Below are 17176 nucleotides of genomic sequence, written 5' to 3' on the forward strand. Positions count from 1 at the left end.
ACTCGTTTTCACTTAAAATCGCTTAGCAAAAGTTGTTTAACATAATTTCTAGCTTCATATTCTATCATGAAACATCAAAATAAACACTTTTCACCTATGGGTATTTTTCCAAATATAAACCCTAGGTTAAATTATTGCTAGAATAAGCTAAATTAAGCTACCGGGATCTCAAAAACGTAAAGAACATTAAAAACGGGGCTTGGGATCACTTACTATGGAGCTTGGAAGCTTGAAAACCCTAACTATGGCTTCCCCCCTTGCTGATTTCGTTCATATGAAGAAGATGATGATTTTTGCCATCTTTTTCCCTTTTAATTCATTTTAATTACTAGATTACCAAATTGCCCCTAACTTAAAAATTTTCTATTTCACTTATCTCATGTCCATTTTTGTCTACCAAGTTACCAATGGTATAATTACCATATAAGGACCTCCAATTTAAAGTTTCATAACAATTGGGCACCTCTAACATGTAGAACTCAACTTTTGCACTTTTTACAATTTAGTCCTTTTGACTAAATTGAGTGCCCAAACGTCGAAATTTTCGAACGAAATTTTCAAAAAATCATTTTGTGAAATTGTAGACCATAAAAATATAAGAAAAATAAAATTTTTCTCATCGGATTTGTGGTTCCGAAACCACTGTTCCGATAACCTCAAATTTGGGCCATTACAACTCTCCCCCCCTTTTTAGGATTTTCGTCCTCGAAAATCTTACCAGTAAAGAGATTCGGGTATTGCTTCCTCATTGTCTCTTCCGGTTCCCATGTTGCTTCCTCAATCCCGTGCTTTTGCCATAGCACTTTCACCAGATTTACCTTTTTGTTTCTAAGCTCATTTGTTTCTCGTGCTAATACTTTAACCGGTTCTTCATTATAAGTCATATCCGGCTGAATTTCTACTTCTGTTGAAGTAATAACATGTGAAGGATCTGATCGCTACCGTCGTAGCATAGATACATGAAATACATTATGAATTTTGTCGAGTTCCGGTGGTAAAGCCAATCGGTAAGCAACTGGTCCAATTCTTTCTATAATCTCATATGGTCCGATAAATCTTGGACTCAATTTACCCTTTCGACCGAACCGGAGAACTTTCTTCCAATGAGACACTTTTAAGAATACTTTATCACCCACCTGAAATTCAATCTCCCTTCGTTTAAGATCGGCGTATGACTTTTGACGATCGGAAGCTGCTTTTAAACTATCCCGAATCAGTCTTACTTTTTCTTCTGTTTCCCGAATCAAATTAACCCCGTGTATCTTCTTTTCACTGAGCTCTGTCCAATATAATGGTGTTCTACATTTTCTACCATACAAAGCTTCATACGGAGCCATTTTAATACTGGACTGATAACTGTTATTATAAGCAAATTCAATCAAAGGTAGATACATTTCCCAATTACCTTGAAACTCTAATGCACAACATCGGAGCATATCTTCCAATACCTGAATTACATGCTCAGATTGGCCATCTGTCTAAGGGTGAAATGCAGTACTGAAATACAACTGAGTACCCAAAGCTTCTTGCAATTTGTTCCAGAAACGAGACGTAAATCGGGGATCTCTGTCTGATATAATGGAGACAGGCACTCCATGTAATCTAACAATCTCAGATATATACAATCCAGCCAATTTATCTAAAGAATAATCCATACATACTGGGATAAAGTGCGCGGACTTTGTCAATCGGTCAACAATTACCCAAATGGCATCTTTCTTCCTCGGAGATAACGGTAACCCAGATACAAAATCCATAATGATTCTTTCCCATTTCCATTCCGGTATAGTGATTGGCTGAAGCAACCCCGAAGGTACCTGATGTTCAGCCTTAACCTGCTGACATACTAAACATCTTGATACAAACTCAGAGATATCACGTTTCATACTCGGCCACCAATACATCTTTTCAAGTCATTATACATTTTATTACCTCCCGGATGTACGGACATAATACCACTGTGTGCTTCGTGTAAAATCTTCTGTACAAGTTCTGAATTCTTCGGTACACATACTCTGCCTCTGAATAATAAACAACCATCAGTTCCAATCTGAAATTCTGAATCATTACCTGACTCACAATGCACCCGTTTAGCCTGTAATTTCTCATCATTCCTCTGAGCTTCACATATTTGTTGACGAAATGTCGATTTAGCTCTCAATTCAGCTATGATTGAACCATCATTAGACAGTGACAACCGGGTATTCATAGCTCGTAAAGCAAATAGAGATTTTCGGCTCAAAGCATCAGCTACCACGTTAGCCTTACCCGGATGGTAATCAATAACCAAATCATAATCCTTTATCAATTCAAGCCACCTGCGTTGTCTCAAATTCAAATCTTTCTGTGTCATCAAATATTTCAAGCTTTTGTGATCAGTATAAATATGACACTTTTCACCATACAAATAATGCCGCCATATTTTCAATGCAAATACAATAGCAGCTAACTCGAGATCATGTACCGGGTAGTTTCTTTCATGTGGCTTAAGTTGTCTTGAAGCATAGGCTATTACTTTATCTTCTTGCATCAAGACACAACCCAAACCATTTAATGATGCATCACTATAAATAATAAATTCCTTACCTGATTCAGGCTGTACCAACACAGGTGCTTTCGTTAACAACTCCTTCAATCGGTCGAAACTTTGCTGGCATTTTTCTGTCCATTCAAATTTAACATCTTTCTGTAATAAACGGGTCATTGGAGAAGCTATCATAGAAAACCCTTGTACAAATCTCCGATAATAACCAGCTAAACCCAAGAAACTTCTAACTTCAGATACATTCTTCGGTGGACTCCAATTGACAATAGCTGAAATTTTACTCGGATCTACCCTGATGCCTTCTGCGGATACAATATGTCCGAGAAAACCTACCTCTCGAAGCCAAAATTCACATTTACTGAATTTAGCATAAAGTTTCTTTTCACGCAGAATTTGCAACACTATTTTCAAATGTTCTGCATGCTCAGTTTCATCCCGAGAATAAACTAAAATGTCATCAATAAAAACTACTACAAACCTATCTAGATACGGTCTGAATATCCGGTTCATCAAATCCATGAATACTGCAGGTGCATTAGTCAACCCAAACGGCATAACCAGAAACTCATAATGCCCATACCTGGTTCTGAAAGCTGTCTTTGGCACATCTGGCTCTTTTACCCGTAACTGATAATAACCCGATCGGAGATCAATCTTTGAAAATACTGTGGCACCTTTCAGTTGATCAAATAAGTCATCAATCCGAGGCAATAGGTACTTATTCTTTATAGTTACCTTATTAAGCTGCCGATAGTCAATACACAATCTCAAAGACCCGTCTTTCTTTTTCACAAACAGAACTGGAGCACCCCAAGGTGAATGACTCGGACGAACAAAACCTCTGTCAACAAGTTCCTGTAACTGTGCCTTTAACTCTTTTAATTCTGTAGGAGCCATACGATACGGAGCTATGGAAATTGGGGCAGTTCCCGGAATCAGATCTATAGAAAATTCCACTTCTCTTTCTGGTGGCAACCCTGGTAACTCCTCTGGAAATACATCAGAAAATTCACATACAACTGGCACTGCCTGTATCTTTGACTCAGATACCTTAGTATCCAACACATACGCCAAATAAACATCATACCCTTTTCTAACACACCTCTGAGCTGTCATAACTGAAATCATATCGGATAATCCCTTTGTCTGATTAGATTTAACCCAAAGTAATTCTCCATTCTGGCATTTCAACACAACATATTTTTGTCTACAGTTTACTACTGCATCATGCTGAGTTAACCAATCCATGCCCAATATCACATCAAACTCATCAAAAGGCAATAACATCAAGTCAACCGGGAAACAAATACCTTTTACCATCAGTGGACAATTTTTACAAACTTTATCCACTATCACAAACTGGCCCAGGGGGTTCAAGACTTTAACCATAAATTCAGTAGGTTCAACAGACAAATTTTTAACAAATGCTAATTTTGTGCATATATATGAATGTGTAGAGCCAGGATCAATTAATGCAATAACAGTAGTATCATAGAGAGAAAATGTACCCGCAATTACATCATGAGAGGACGCCTCTTCACGAGCTCGAATAGCATATGATCTTGCAGGTGCTCTAACATCTGATCTAACCGCTGAATCTTTGAATGCACCCCTATTACTTGCCCCCACTCCTGGGTTTCTCTGCGGTTTACCTCTGGTAGGAGCATTACCTGATCTCGCACTCGTTATTTATTCTCTTTTAGTTGTTTCAGGACAATCCCGAATAAAGTGATCGGATGCTCCACATCTGAAACAAACATTTTCACCTGCTCTACACTCTCCGGGGTGGCGTCTCCCACATTGAGGACATTCCGGTCTAGGAGGTCGAGTACTGCCAGTACTTGAAACTGTAGTGGTTTGAGCTCTAAAACCCTCGAATCTTCTACTTCTGCTTCGGCCAGAATATATATGTGGAAAATGTGATCCGCTAGAGAACTCCCTAGGCCTCTTAGATGTAGACTGAAATGATTTACTCATTTGCCTCTTCTTTGTATCCTGCGCTCCAGCTTCAGCTTTGCTCTTCTCTTTTTCTTTTAACAAGTCTTCTACTTTACAAGCTCTTTCTACAGAACAACAAACTCTCTGATTTCCAATACACCCACTGATAGTCGGATGTCATCATTAAGCCCATCTTCTAATCTCTTGCACATGTTGGCTTCGGTGGATACAAATTCCCGAGCATACTTACTAAGTCTGACAAATTCGCGTTCATATTCAGTCACGGACATCTTACCTTGTTTTAGCTCAAGAAACTCCTTCCTTTTTTGCTCTGTAAATCTCTGGCTGATGTACTTCTTTCGAAACTCCTCCTGAAAGAAATCCCAAGTAACCCTCTCACTCGGTACGATAGACACGAGAGTCTTCCACCAATGATAAGCGGAATCTCTGAGAAGTGAGACCACACACTTCATACATTCTTCCGGTGTACAAGATAATTCTTCAAAAACCCTGATGGTATTCTCAAGCCAGAATTCTGCTTTTTCTGCATCGTCATCTTTGGTAGCCCGAAATTCTTCAGCCCCTTGCTTCCTAATCTTATCAACAGGTGGTCTCTCCCTGATAAATATACCTGCAGCTGGGGAAGCTACATGGGGAACCTGTGAATCTTGAGGGGGTGGAGGTCTTACAGCCGGATTCGTACGAACGAACTCGGCAAACCAATCAGTCATGGCTTGGAAGAAGGCTTCTCTAGCTCCTCCTCCCTGTCTATCTGATGCAGGTCTTTCACTAACATTAACATCTGATGGCACCGTCCCTTCTGCGGGAATAGGTGCATTACTCTCTACTTCATCTGTACTAGCTCGTTCAGGATTCATAACTATAAAAGAAAACATTTTAAAATCGTCAGGAGTCGTCACACTATCAAAATATATATGTATGGCATGTATAGGTAGACTCTTATTCTTACTGAGTATTTCCGAGAACCGACTAAACCTGCTCTGATACCAATAAAATGTAACACCCCTTACCCGAGACCGTTTCCGGAGTCGAGCACGAGGCATTACTTAGCTTATCTTACCAATTCGGAGCATAAAAACTAGGTTTGAAAATTTATTTCATTATTCGCAGCAAATCTGTCCAATCGCGCAGCAGTTACTAAATTAATTATAACATGAGCTACAGAACTCGAAATTTAATTCCGTAAATTTTACCTGAAACTAGACTCATATATCTACTCACTATAAAATTTTTAGAATTTTTTGTTCAGCAAATTAGTACAGTTTATTAGTTAAAGTCTCCCCTGTTTCACCACCTGACTGCCCTGACCTCTAGTCACTAAAAATAGGTTTTCTCACTGTAGGATTTTCATATGAAGTTCTTACTTGTTTCTACAGAAAATAGACTCATTAAGAAATCTAAGCATGTAAATTTCAACTCATAACCATTTTTGTACAATTTGTAATTATTTTCTAAACTCAGAACAGGGGACTCCAAAAATAGTTCTGACCCTATCTTACTAAAATTCACATATCTTAAAATATAAATTTCCTTTTTCTACACCGTTATTTTTCCATGAAAATAGACTCAACAAGCTTTAATTCCATATATCATTAACCCTCTAATTCATTTTATACTATCTTGGGTGATTTTTCAAATTCACGTCACTGTGCTGCCTGAATTCTGTTTCTTTGCAAAATTTTATCCTTTCATGATTTCCATGCATAATTTATCACCTAATCTTTCATAACAACAAACACCTTCATCCTTAATCATTTTAATAACCATACATCATCAAATACTTACACATCACTCATTAGCAAAATCATCATTACAAACATACAAAATAACTAAATCCCTATACATGCCATAACTCAAACGTGTTTCGATATAAAATACCGAGCAGTTGTAGTTGATAGTGTGGACGATTTCCGACTTCTTTAGGATCCTTGAAGTAGCTTTGCAATACTATAAGAGAAAGAGAAATAAAAGAAGTAAGCATAAAGCTTAGTAAGTTTACTAGCAAATAAATAACAATATTTAACTTAAATAATTAAACTCAATGTCTATATCTCTAGTTTACTCTTTAGTTAATCTCATACTAGTTCTCTTACTTGTTTACTTAGAATACTTGTGTGCATAACTTACTCAATCCTTGCTGCATCGTTGAACATCAATTGATAGTATAATAAGTTCTTAAGTCTTACAACTTACCTGAGCTTGCCATTTATGCTTTAAACTGAACTTTCATGAACATGATTCGTTTACAAGCCCGTTGAGCTACATTGGAATAATAAGGATACTCGGGTCTCTTCTGATAATAACATGCCAAAGCCATGTCCCAGACATGGTCTTACATGGGATGTTCTCGTGATGGTGCCCATGCCATGTCCCAGACATGGTCTTACATGGGATGTTCTCGTGATGGTGCCCATGCCATGTCCCAGACATGGTCTTATAGGGGACCTCTCATCTCGGTGCCAACGCCATGTCCCAGACATGGTCTTACATGGGACCTCTCGTCTCGGTGCCCATGCCATGTCCCAGACATGGTCTTACAGGGGACCTCTCATGATCTTAAGGATGCCAATGCCATGTCCCAGACATGGTCTTACATGAGATCTCTTTACCCAAATGTCATGACATTCGTATCCAGTACCATCCTTATGTATCAACGGGACTTTTAAATTTTAATTCTCTATCATTTCATGCTTGGATCATCATCAAATAAATTCATAAAATAAATTCATAATTGCTGGAAATTAACAGCATTAATAATAAATATTGAAATATTGCATTTATTTACCGTAAACTTACCTCGGTACCAATTATAGCCAAATTCACCAACTTAGTCTTCAACTTTATTCTTCCCTTTGTCTAACCTCGAGTTTCGTCCTTCTTGATCTAAAATAGTAAATTTAACTTATTTAATAATCACATTCATTAAAACAGCCCTCGACTCTAACTTTTTCAAAATTATAATTTTGTCCCTAAACTTTTACATAATTACATTTTTGCCCTAAGGCTCGGAAATTAAACTTCATCTCTTATTCTTATGTTTTATAACATTCTGAACATTTTTCCCTTCTATGGAAACATCAAATTCCCACTCTAACATGTACTTATGAACATTAGGTATTTTTACCGATTATGTCGTTTTACTCGTTTTCACTTAAAATCGCTTAGCAAAAGTTGTTTAACATAATTTCTAGCTTCATATTCTATCATGAAACATCAAAATAAACACTTTTCACCTATGGGTATTTTTCCAAATATAAACCCTAGGTTAAATTATTGCTAGAATAAGCTAAATTAAGCTACCGGGATCTCAAAAACGTAAAGAACATTAAAAACGGGGCTTGGGATCACTTACTATGGAGCTTGGAAGCTTGAAAACCCTAACTATGGCTTCCCCCCTTGCTGATTTCGTTCATATGAAGAAGATGATGATTTTTGCCATCTTTTTCCCTTTTAATTCATTTTAATTACTAGATTACCAAATTGCCCCTAACTTAAAAATTTTCTATTTCACTTATCTCATGTCCATTTTTGTCTACCAAGTTACCAATGGTATAATTACCATATAAGGACCTCCAATTTAAAGTTTCATAACAATTGGACACCTCTAACATGTAGAACTCAACTTTTGCACTTTTTACAATTTAGTCCTTTTGACTAAATTGAGTGCCCAAACGTCGAAATTTTCGAACGAAATTTTCAAAAAATCATTTTGTGAAATTGTAGACCATAAAAATATAAGAAAAATAAAATTTTTCTCATCGGATTTGTGGTTCCGAAACCACTGTTCCGATAACCTCAAATTTGGGCCATTACAATTTAACTTGGACAAAACAAAAATTCAAGCCTTAAAACAAAAATAATTACTTAGTTCAAACCCGAATGTAAGAAAAATTGCCTAACTTAGTGGATCAATAATAAATTCAAGCCCAATGTAGTATCAGTTACCAAATTCAAGTCCCAAAAAATGATACACCATCAAATTTATTAGAAAACTTGTGAAATATAGCCAGCAATTTCTTTTACTAAAATGTCCTAGTTGCCTTTGAGAAACAAAAACCCTGGACAATAAAGTTCAAACATTGCAAACAAGCTCATCGAAGTAGACAAAATGTGGTAGTAAATTAAAGAAAATTCAACTTCAACCAGTGAGATATGGCCTAGGCTTCTCAAATGAAAAACAATATCCAATCAGCAAACTAACAGATGTTCACTACCAAAAATTTTAGAACCTTAAACCACATTAACTCTCTTTTCATTGCAATGAGAGAACTTAAACAAGTTAGGCTTTGATGCCTTGTAAGTGGTCTTCAGCTTCCTGGTAGGCGACCTTACCTTATTGAACACCAATGGGAACTTGATTTTGGAGTTGTGGAGTTGTATAGCTTGGCTGGGATAGTTGCAGTCTTGATAATCTAGATACATGGGAATCGGACTCTGTGGTGAGAAACGATCTTAGTGTACTTTTGTTCAACAGCTCCGTTTAGAATAGTGTCACGGTATTCCTTGTACATGTTATGATAACCAGTACGACTTTGGTAGCAGAGCCATATACCATAATTCTTGATCTTGGTAGGGTTCTTCTCAAATATCTGCAGAGAAATTTGTTTTAGATATCAAGCATTAAAAAGAAAAGAGAGTAATATCATGAGAGTTAAGAGATACTTGGATAAATATTACATTAAGGGGTATGGCCAAAGGGAACAAATTAAAGAGAAAGAAAAATACACACACATCACCTATCCTACATTTAAGATGTTTGGCATGAGATGCTCTAGATGGAAAAAAAATCGATGCTCCCGAAAGCAAGGACTTTCCCCCTTCCACTGCATACGAGAACAAGAGAAAACATGTGAGGTTGATTCTCAATATTAATTATTTACGTGTCTTTTCTCTGGTGAAAAAACATCAACACATAGATTCAATAAGAAGTATCTTCTTGTGGCCATAAACAAAATGTTATGCTGATTAAAATTTTACAAATGCATCTTCAAAGCATGCAATATGTGATTTCTAATTAAGATATTTTGATAGTTGTCTTAAGTTGTTGAAGTTGAATTGTTCTTTTACCAATACAAGGATATCGAACTTGCCAAATATAGATCAGAAGACGAAGTCCATTGCCTTTACCTGATCTTATTAGCAACATAAAAGTTGTTTGTTAAGTGTTTAAGTTGAATTCGGCAAAACAACCTTTTTAAGGTTCCTATACAAGAATATATTAAATTACTGTAGTTACCAAACATAATAATATTCAATACCAATAAAACTATAGGTTTTTTAAGGACATCTTGGTCTATCATAAACCCATATTTTTACAGGCTTTCAAGACATGTTTGCATAAGTAGAAAGCTTTGATAAATATTCCATGGATTTTTTTTTCTTTTGTAACTTTAGTGGCATCCCAGCACTCACATCCTCTTCATCAGAAGAGCTTTCAAATTGATAAATTAAAAACCAAAGATCGTTTAACAGTTCAACAATCAAATACTTACTTCATCTTCGTCTAAGCTACTATCTTTATCTGAAGAATCCAAACTACTAGAAGACTTGCCTTTATTAACAGGTGCAGAGCCATTTTTAACAACTGCTACCTTTGTTTTTACAGCAGACTCCTATATTAAAATTCAATAGAAGATAAAATATTAGGAGATTGTATAAATTTTTTTTGTTCAGTCCATAATTAGCCTCCGTACTTACCTATTTTTCAACAGAGCCATCATCAGAAGAAGAATCTGAACTGCTATCTGCTTTCTTTGTCTTAGCAACAGTAACAGACCCCTTTTTAGCAACAAGTATTTTATTCTTAGCAGGGGCTTCCTGGGGAAAATTTGCAACATAAATAATCATATAAATAACACGTGCAACCATGTAACTTTTACAAGCATGAGCGTAACACTCACTTCATCTGAGGATGAACCTTCCTCACTACTAGACTCAAAAGAATCTGAAATTCTAGCTTGTTTGGCTTAAAGCCAACTTTCATCATGCGCTTCAACTGAGACAATGCTTCTCTTGATTTATTCTCTTGACATAAACATTGGAAGTAAATATTATAGACAGCAACATCCGCAGTTCCATTGGAAAATATATCAAGGAATAGTTCACATGCATCCCCTATTTTTCCTATTTTGAGCAGGCCTCCACACAAAGCAGCATATGAATATGAATCCGCAGAAAGACCTTTTTGATCCATCACCTGAATTAACTCAGAAATGTCATCTAGTCTATCTCTATGGCAAAGCTCACGAAGAATGACATTATAAGTAAACAGATCAGGGTTACAACCTTCCCTTTCCATCTTAGTGACGAAGTCCATAGCCTCCTCAAACTTTCCATTATCAAAAAGAAACTTAACAATTATCGTGTACGTAATCACATTAGGCTTACAACCATTATTTTGCATGAAATCCAGCCATTGAAAAACATTATCTTACAGGCCTTCTCTACAGAACCCATAAATCAAAGCAGTATAGGAACACACATTATGAACAAACCCTTTCTTCTTCATCAAATAAAACAATTGCAAAGCAGTATAACTTCGACCGGTCTTGCATAAAGCCCATAGAATAGGATTCTAACAATATACACTATAAACATAACTGTTTTCTCAAAAGAACAGAGAACACAAAACATGCATCAGAAACCATCCCAGCACCACAAAGCATTAAAATAAATTTATTCAAAGTTGGTTCTGTTGGGTGATAATCATACCTCAACATGAGCTCAAAAACAAGAAGACCATCAAGTAAATTCCCTACTTTGACAGCCATTTTCAACGTTTTTGAGAAAGAAGTAAAGCATGGCATAAAATGATTTCTATACATCTCTTCAACAATAAAAACTGCATGTTTCAGATCACCAAGAAGTAACATTCCATTAAGAAGGGTATTAAAAGTGGATGCAACTGGTGGAGGACCAAACCTCTTCATCCCGGTATACATTTCAACCAACTCTTGCCAACACGCTTTCTTAGACTTCAAGTAAAAGTACATCAAAGCATTACAATCATACACAGTTGGTTTCCCATCAATGTTTTCCATCAAATTTAAGTAGAGAAAGCATTGCTAAAGTCACCTGAGATAGCATAACTCTGCATCCCCGTTGTAATTCAGGATAGTCGGAAACATGGGTATCGATTTCTTTGAAGTAATCTACTGTATTTAGAGCACATGAAGTAGAAAAATAAGCTAAAACACGAAACTTTCTGCAAACTCTACATGAATAAGTAACTGCAGAAGATAAACAAAAAGACATGGAAGTTTGAATAAAAAATTTGAACTTGGGAGATACAATTGCATTTAATAAATATTTGTAGGTACCCTCTCGCAGCGGAAACAAACAAGAAAGAAGAAAGGGGAATAGAAGAGAAGAGAAGAAATGGTCATTTTTAATGGTGGAACTGAAACAGAAGAAAATTGGTGTTCTTCTAATTTTCCTGAAAATGTTTCCTTGGAAAAATCTTTTCAACCAAACAAACAACCGAAAAGCCTGAAAAATTTTTTCGGAAAATATTTTACTTCCAAACAAACAGACCCTTAATAATAAGAGATTAATTTTTTTCCATTTAATAATAAGAGGATTAATTTGATGGCCCGAAAATCAAGCAAAGTTGGGCGACATGTTTTAAAATTACAAAAAATTTAACTATCTAATGGCATCTAAACTCCCATAAAGATATCATTTTAGTAATCTAGTCGGTGTTAAGTGCATCTGTATGCAAAGAACAAAACAGAGGCTGCTAAGGGTATTCGTATTCTAAGTGATCCCATTTTATAAATATCTCATAGACCCCATCCGGTATTTGATTAGGGCTTTTTTCTTGGATAATAGCAGAAAATAGAGTCCTTAAAAATCAAAGTAGATGATTAAATAAAGAGACACCAAAGGCGTCGCATTAGAGAACCGCTGGAATAGGCATATTCCAAACAAAATGACAAACCATTAAAGAACAGTAAATTTTAATAATTTGATTATAGGGGCTGAACCTAACTACCAAAGTTTCGATTTTGCACGTAATATATTATGGAACACTCTGCCTTACGTTTGTGCCATCCGATAGCATGTTCAAGTTTATACCATTGCTTTCGCAGATCGACCATGGCAGAGAAACCCCACATAGTCATGTTACCGACTCCAGGCATGGGACATCTCATTCCACTAATCGGATTCGCCAAAGACCTCGTTCAGTCCCACGACTTAGCTATCACACTCATCGTTCTCACAATTGGGCCACCGACAAACGCACAAAAGGACCTCCTTCATTGTGCAGCGGAAGCGTGTGAAAGAGTAAAATTATTGTACTAAAAAATCACACTAAGTTCAATTCCCAGGAAAGAGAGGTGAATCACGAGGATCACTTAAGTACCAAGTTTTTCCTAGCCAGAATATCCCTCTATCGTAATTTAATAGCACAATAAATCACTACAATCACACTCACAAAATATGAACATTAAATAGTAAAGAACACCAAAATTTTAACAAGGTTCGGCAAATCTTGCCTACGTCCTCGGGCACTACCAAATATATTTCACTCCAAAATACAAGTGAAACTTTACAAATAGGGAGAGAGAACAATGCCTTAAGTAGAGAATGGCAAATGTGGGATGATGAGAATGAGCAATGGTTGGCCTATTTATAGTTGAGATTCAAGGGCCACCTTGCAAAGTCCCTATTCACTTAGGGACCAAAAATTGCTATTATCCCATGCCCAACACTAAATAAATATTTGGTGCCCATAACTTTGACCTTTCCAAGGTATGGGTAGGTATGGGCAAGGTATGGGGTATATTCTAATAATCTCCACCTTGAAGATTTGATTAGGATAATCTTATCTTCACACAATTCTTTTTGCCTTTGACAACAATACTTGATAGTGCCTTCTTCGACTGTTAAACTTGCAGGATATTGATCAAGTTCAAACAATGTTCGAACTTGGTTGCTGTTACCACCTTGGTCATCATATCTGCGGGATTATCTGCAGTCTTGATCTTCTGAAGACAAATTTTCCCCTCTTCAATAATTTCCCGCACAAAATGGAATCGTACGTCGATATGTTTTGTATGTGCATGATAGACTTGATTCTTTGCTAAATGAATAGCACTTTGACTATCACAATACACGTTAATATGCTCCTGAACCAACCCCAAGGTTTTAGCCATACCTTGTACCAAATAGCATCCTTTACAGTCTCTGTTACAGCCATGTACTCGCCTTCTGTGGTTAACAACGCAACTGTAGACTGTAGTGTAGACTTCCAACTTATTGGTCCTCCAGCAAGTGTAAACACATAACCGGTGGTTGATCTTCGCTTGTCCAAATCACCGGCATAGTCAGAATCAACGTACCCAATAACACCTTTACCAAGTGTATTATCCTGCTTGAACAGTAATCCAACATCTACAGTCTTCTGAATATACCGTAGAATCCATTTCACAGCTTGCCAATGTCCTTTTCCAGGATTATGCATATACCTGCTCACTATACTAACTGCCTGTGAAATGTCGGGTCTTGTACACACCATTGCATACATCAAGCTACCCACTGCATTAGAATACGGAACTTGCAACATGTATTCTTGTTCCGTATTCGTCGAAGGAGATAGTTGTGCAGAAAGCTTGAAATGAGAAGCCAACGGGGTACTTACAGGTTTTGTCTGCTCGTTCATGCCAAACTGCAGTAGTACCTTTTTCAAATACTGCTTCTGAGACAATCTAACTCTATCATGAGCTCTATCTCTCCATATTTCCATGCCGAGAATCTTTTTAGCTTCTCCTAGATCTTTCATCTCAAACTCGAGATTGAGTTGAGTCTTCAATCTTTCAATCTCAACTTTGCTCTTAGATGCTATTAGCATATCATCAACATATAAGAGCAAGTATATGAAAGTTCCTTCTTGTAGCTTCTAAAAATACACGCAATGATCAAATTTACTTCTTGTGTACCTTTGCCCTTTTATGAACTGATCAAATCGCTTGTACCACTGCCTCGGAGATTGCTTCAATCCATAAAGCGACTTTGTCAGTTTGCAAACCCAATTTTCTTTTCCAGCAACCTTGAATCCATCTGGCTGAGTCATATAGATTTCCTCTTCCAAATCACCGTGTAAAAACGCGGCCTTCACATCAAGCTGAACTAGTTCAAGATCATATTGCGCAACCAAGGCTAGCAAAATCCGAATAGACGAATGCTTCACAACTGGAGAAAACACTTCATTGTAGTCTATTCCTTCTTTCTGAGCGTAACCCTTTGCTACTAATCTAGCCTTGTATCGAATTTCATTTTTATCAGGAAATCCTTTCTTCTTTGCATATACCCATTTGCATCCAATTGCCTTCTTTCCCTTGGGTAGTGTCACCAACTCCCAGGTCTTATTTTTATGAAGAGACTGCATTTCTTCATTCATTGCTTACTTCCACTTTACACCATCAGGGTTACTTATTGCTTCTGTGTAAGTAGAAGGAACATCATCATCTGCAATTGGAAGTGCATAGGCCACTATATCATCAAAGCGAGCAGGCTTACGAATCTCTCTTCTTGGCCTCCTATATGCAATTGAATCTTGTTGCTGTAGAGGTTCTTGGGTAGGAACCTCTTCATCATTTGTCCCTTCAATATTAGCTGAATCATCGTTAACCTTTTCAAGCTCCACCTGCTGCAAAGTACTACTGGTTTTGCCATCCTTTTGTGAATCCTTGTACTTTAACATGGTTGATTCATCAAAAGTCACATCTCTACTGAAAACAATCTTCCTTGTATCAGGACACCAGAGACGATATCCTTTTACTCCATCAGTTATACCCAAGAATAATGCTTTCTTTGCTCTTGGGTCTAACTTAGATTCTTTTACATGATAATATGCAGTAGAACCAAATACATGCAAAGAATCATAATCAGTAGCAGATTTACCAGTCCACATCTCCATAGGAGTTTTTCCATTTATTGCAGCTGATGGCAAACGGTTAATTAGATGGCACGCATATGTAACTGCCTCAGCCCAAAATTCTTTGCCCAATCCAGCATTGGACAACATACATCGAACTTTCTCCAGTATAGTTCGATTCATTCGTTCTGCCACCCCATTTTGCTGTGGTGTATCCCGAACAGTGAAGTGTCGCACAATGCCCTCATCTTGGCATACTTGTAGAAATGGATCGTTTTTGTACTCAGTACCATTATCTGATCGAAGTCGTTTGACCTTTCGACCAGTCTGAGTCTCCACCATCTTCTTCCATTTCAGAAATGCATCCAAAACTTCACTTTTTCTTTTCATTAGATACACCCATACTTTTCTTGAATAATCATCAACAAAAGTAACAAAATAGTGCATACCTCCCAAAGAAGCTACTTTGTTAGGTCCCCACACATCACTGTGAACGTAGTCCAAAATTTCTTTCGTATTGTGAATTGCTGGACCAAATTTTACCCTCTTCTGCTTGCCCAGAACACAATGTTCACAGAATTCCATTTTGCAAGAATTTGCACCTTTCAATAAGCCTTGCTTCACCAATGTGTGCAAAGCTTTTTCACCAGCATGTCCCAATCGCATATGCCATAATCTGGTAGCCTCTGAATCTACATCTTTTGTAGAAACTGTTGATGTTGATCCAATAACTGTACTTCCATTTAAAAAATACAAGTTATTTCTTCTTGTGCCTTTCATCACCGTCAGTTGCCCAGCTACTACTTTTAGTAATCCATCTCTCAAAGTGATTGTGAACCCTTTAGATTCTAGGGCACCTAATGAGATGAGATTTTTCTTCAGGCTAGGTACGTAGCGAACATCTGTCAAGACTTGGATTGAGCCGTCGTGATTCTTCAATTGGACTGTACCCACTCCCATTGTCTTACAAGCACTATCATTGCCCATAAGAACAATTCCACCTTCTAGCTCTTTAAGACTAGAAAACCAGTCCTTATTAGGACACATATGGTAAGTACATCCTGAATCCAAAATCCACTCATCCGTTTGACATGCCATTGCCATGCCAACCAAGCTAAAGTCTGACTCCTCATCATGCTCCGCTACACATGCATTAGAAATAGCCTTGCCCTTTTGTAGCTTAGGACAATTCTTTTTCCAATGCCCTTTTTCACGGCAAAAGGCACATTCATCTTTGGCGGGTCTCCCTTTGGACTTTTCCCTTCTACCAGATTTGTTGCTGTGTGAACGACCTCTTACTGTTAAGACTTCTGCGGTTGTATCTCTGTGATCTCTTTTATCTTTCTTTCGAGTCTCAGATCTATACAACGCACTACAGACTGCATCAAATGTGATCGTGTCCTTCCCATGAAGCAATGTGGTGGTAAGATGATCATATTCATCAGGAAGGGAATTCAACAACAATAATGCCTTGTCTTCATCTTCAAATTTCTCATCCAAATTTAGCAAGTCTGCTAAAATTTTATTGAATGAGTTCACATGGTCATTCATCGACATACCGGGTGCATACGTGAATCGATAAAGTTTCTTTTTCATATAAAGCCTATTTTCAAGACTTTTCGTTAGAAACTTTTCTTCCAGTGTATCCCATAACTTCTTCGCTGATATCTCCCTCATGACAGAGTACTTCTGCTCTTTGGCCAAACATAGGCGGATTGTACCACACGTCTGTCTATTGATCTTGGCCCACTCCTTGTCATCCATCTTGTCAGGTTTTCTTCAAGGGCTATATC

General features: G+C 37.2%; 1 protein-coding gene, 1 long non-coding RNA gene and 1 pseudogene across 4 annotated transcripts; 1 reads left to right on the forward strand and 2 right to left on the reverse strand.

Annotated features, from left to right (window-relative positions):
- Nucleotides 1-8607: 8607 nt before the first annotated feature.
- Nucleotides 8608-9996, reverse strand: LOC121209733 (uncharacterized). The gene is made up of 2 exons (XR_005904817.1): nucleotides 9241-9996; nucleotides 8608-9093 (listed from the first exon to the last, which is right to left on the reverse strand). It is a non-coding gene; the product is annotated as an uncharacterized lncRNA (long non-coding RNA).
- Nucleotides 9997-10022: 26 nt separating this feature from the next.
- On the reverse strand, nucleotides 10023-12416 carry LOC121209732 (pentatricopeptide repeat-containing protein At3g04760, chloroplastic-like). 3 transcript variants are annotated; one of them, XM_041080985.1, is made up of 4 exons: nucleotides 11579-12416; nucleotides 10405-10700; nucleotides 10202-10321; nucleotides 10023-10116 (listed from the first exon to the last, which is right to left on the reverse strand). In XM_041080985.1, the coding sequence occupies exons 1-4, from the start codon at nucleotides 11756-11758 to the stop codon at nucleotides 10104-10106; spliced, it is 609 nt and encodes a 202-aa protein (XP_040936919.1). In that variant the 5' UTR covers nucleotides 11759-12416; the 3' UTR covers nucleotides 10023-10103. The 3 variants fall into 3 exon arrangements, with proteins under 3 accessions (XP_040936919.1, XP_040936918.1, XP_040936920.1); XM_041080986.1 differs by having other exon boundaries at nucleotides 10027-10116; nucleotides 10790-12416; XM_041080984.1 differs by having other exon boundaries at nucleotides 10026-10116; nucleotides 10405-12416.
- A 149-nt stretch (nucleotides 12417-12565) lies between these two features.
- The window catches only part of LOC107907893 (hydroquinone glucosyltransferase-like), a 6650-nt pseudogene continuing 2039 nt past the window's right edge, over nucleotides 12566-17176 (forward strand).

Source organism: Gossypium hirsutum, chromosome A11, assembly GCF_007990345.1.
Source record: "Gossypium hirsutum isolate 1008001.06 chromosome A11, Gossypium_hirsutum_v2.1, whole genome shotgun sequence".
Taxonomy (NCBI): domain Eukaryota; kingdom Viridiplantae; phylum Streptophyta; class Magnoliopsida; order Malvales; family Malvaceae; genus Gossypium; species Gossypium hirsutum.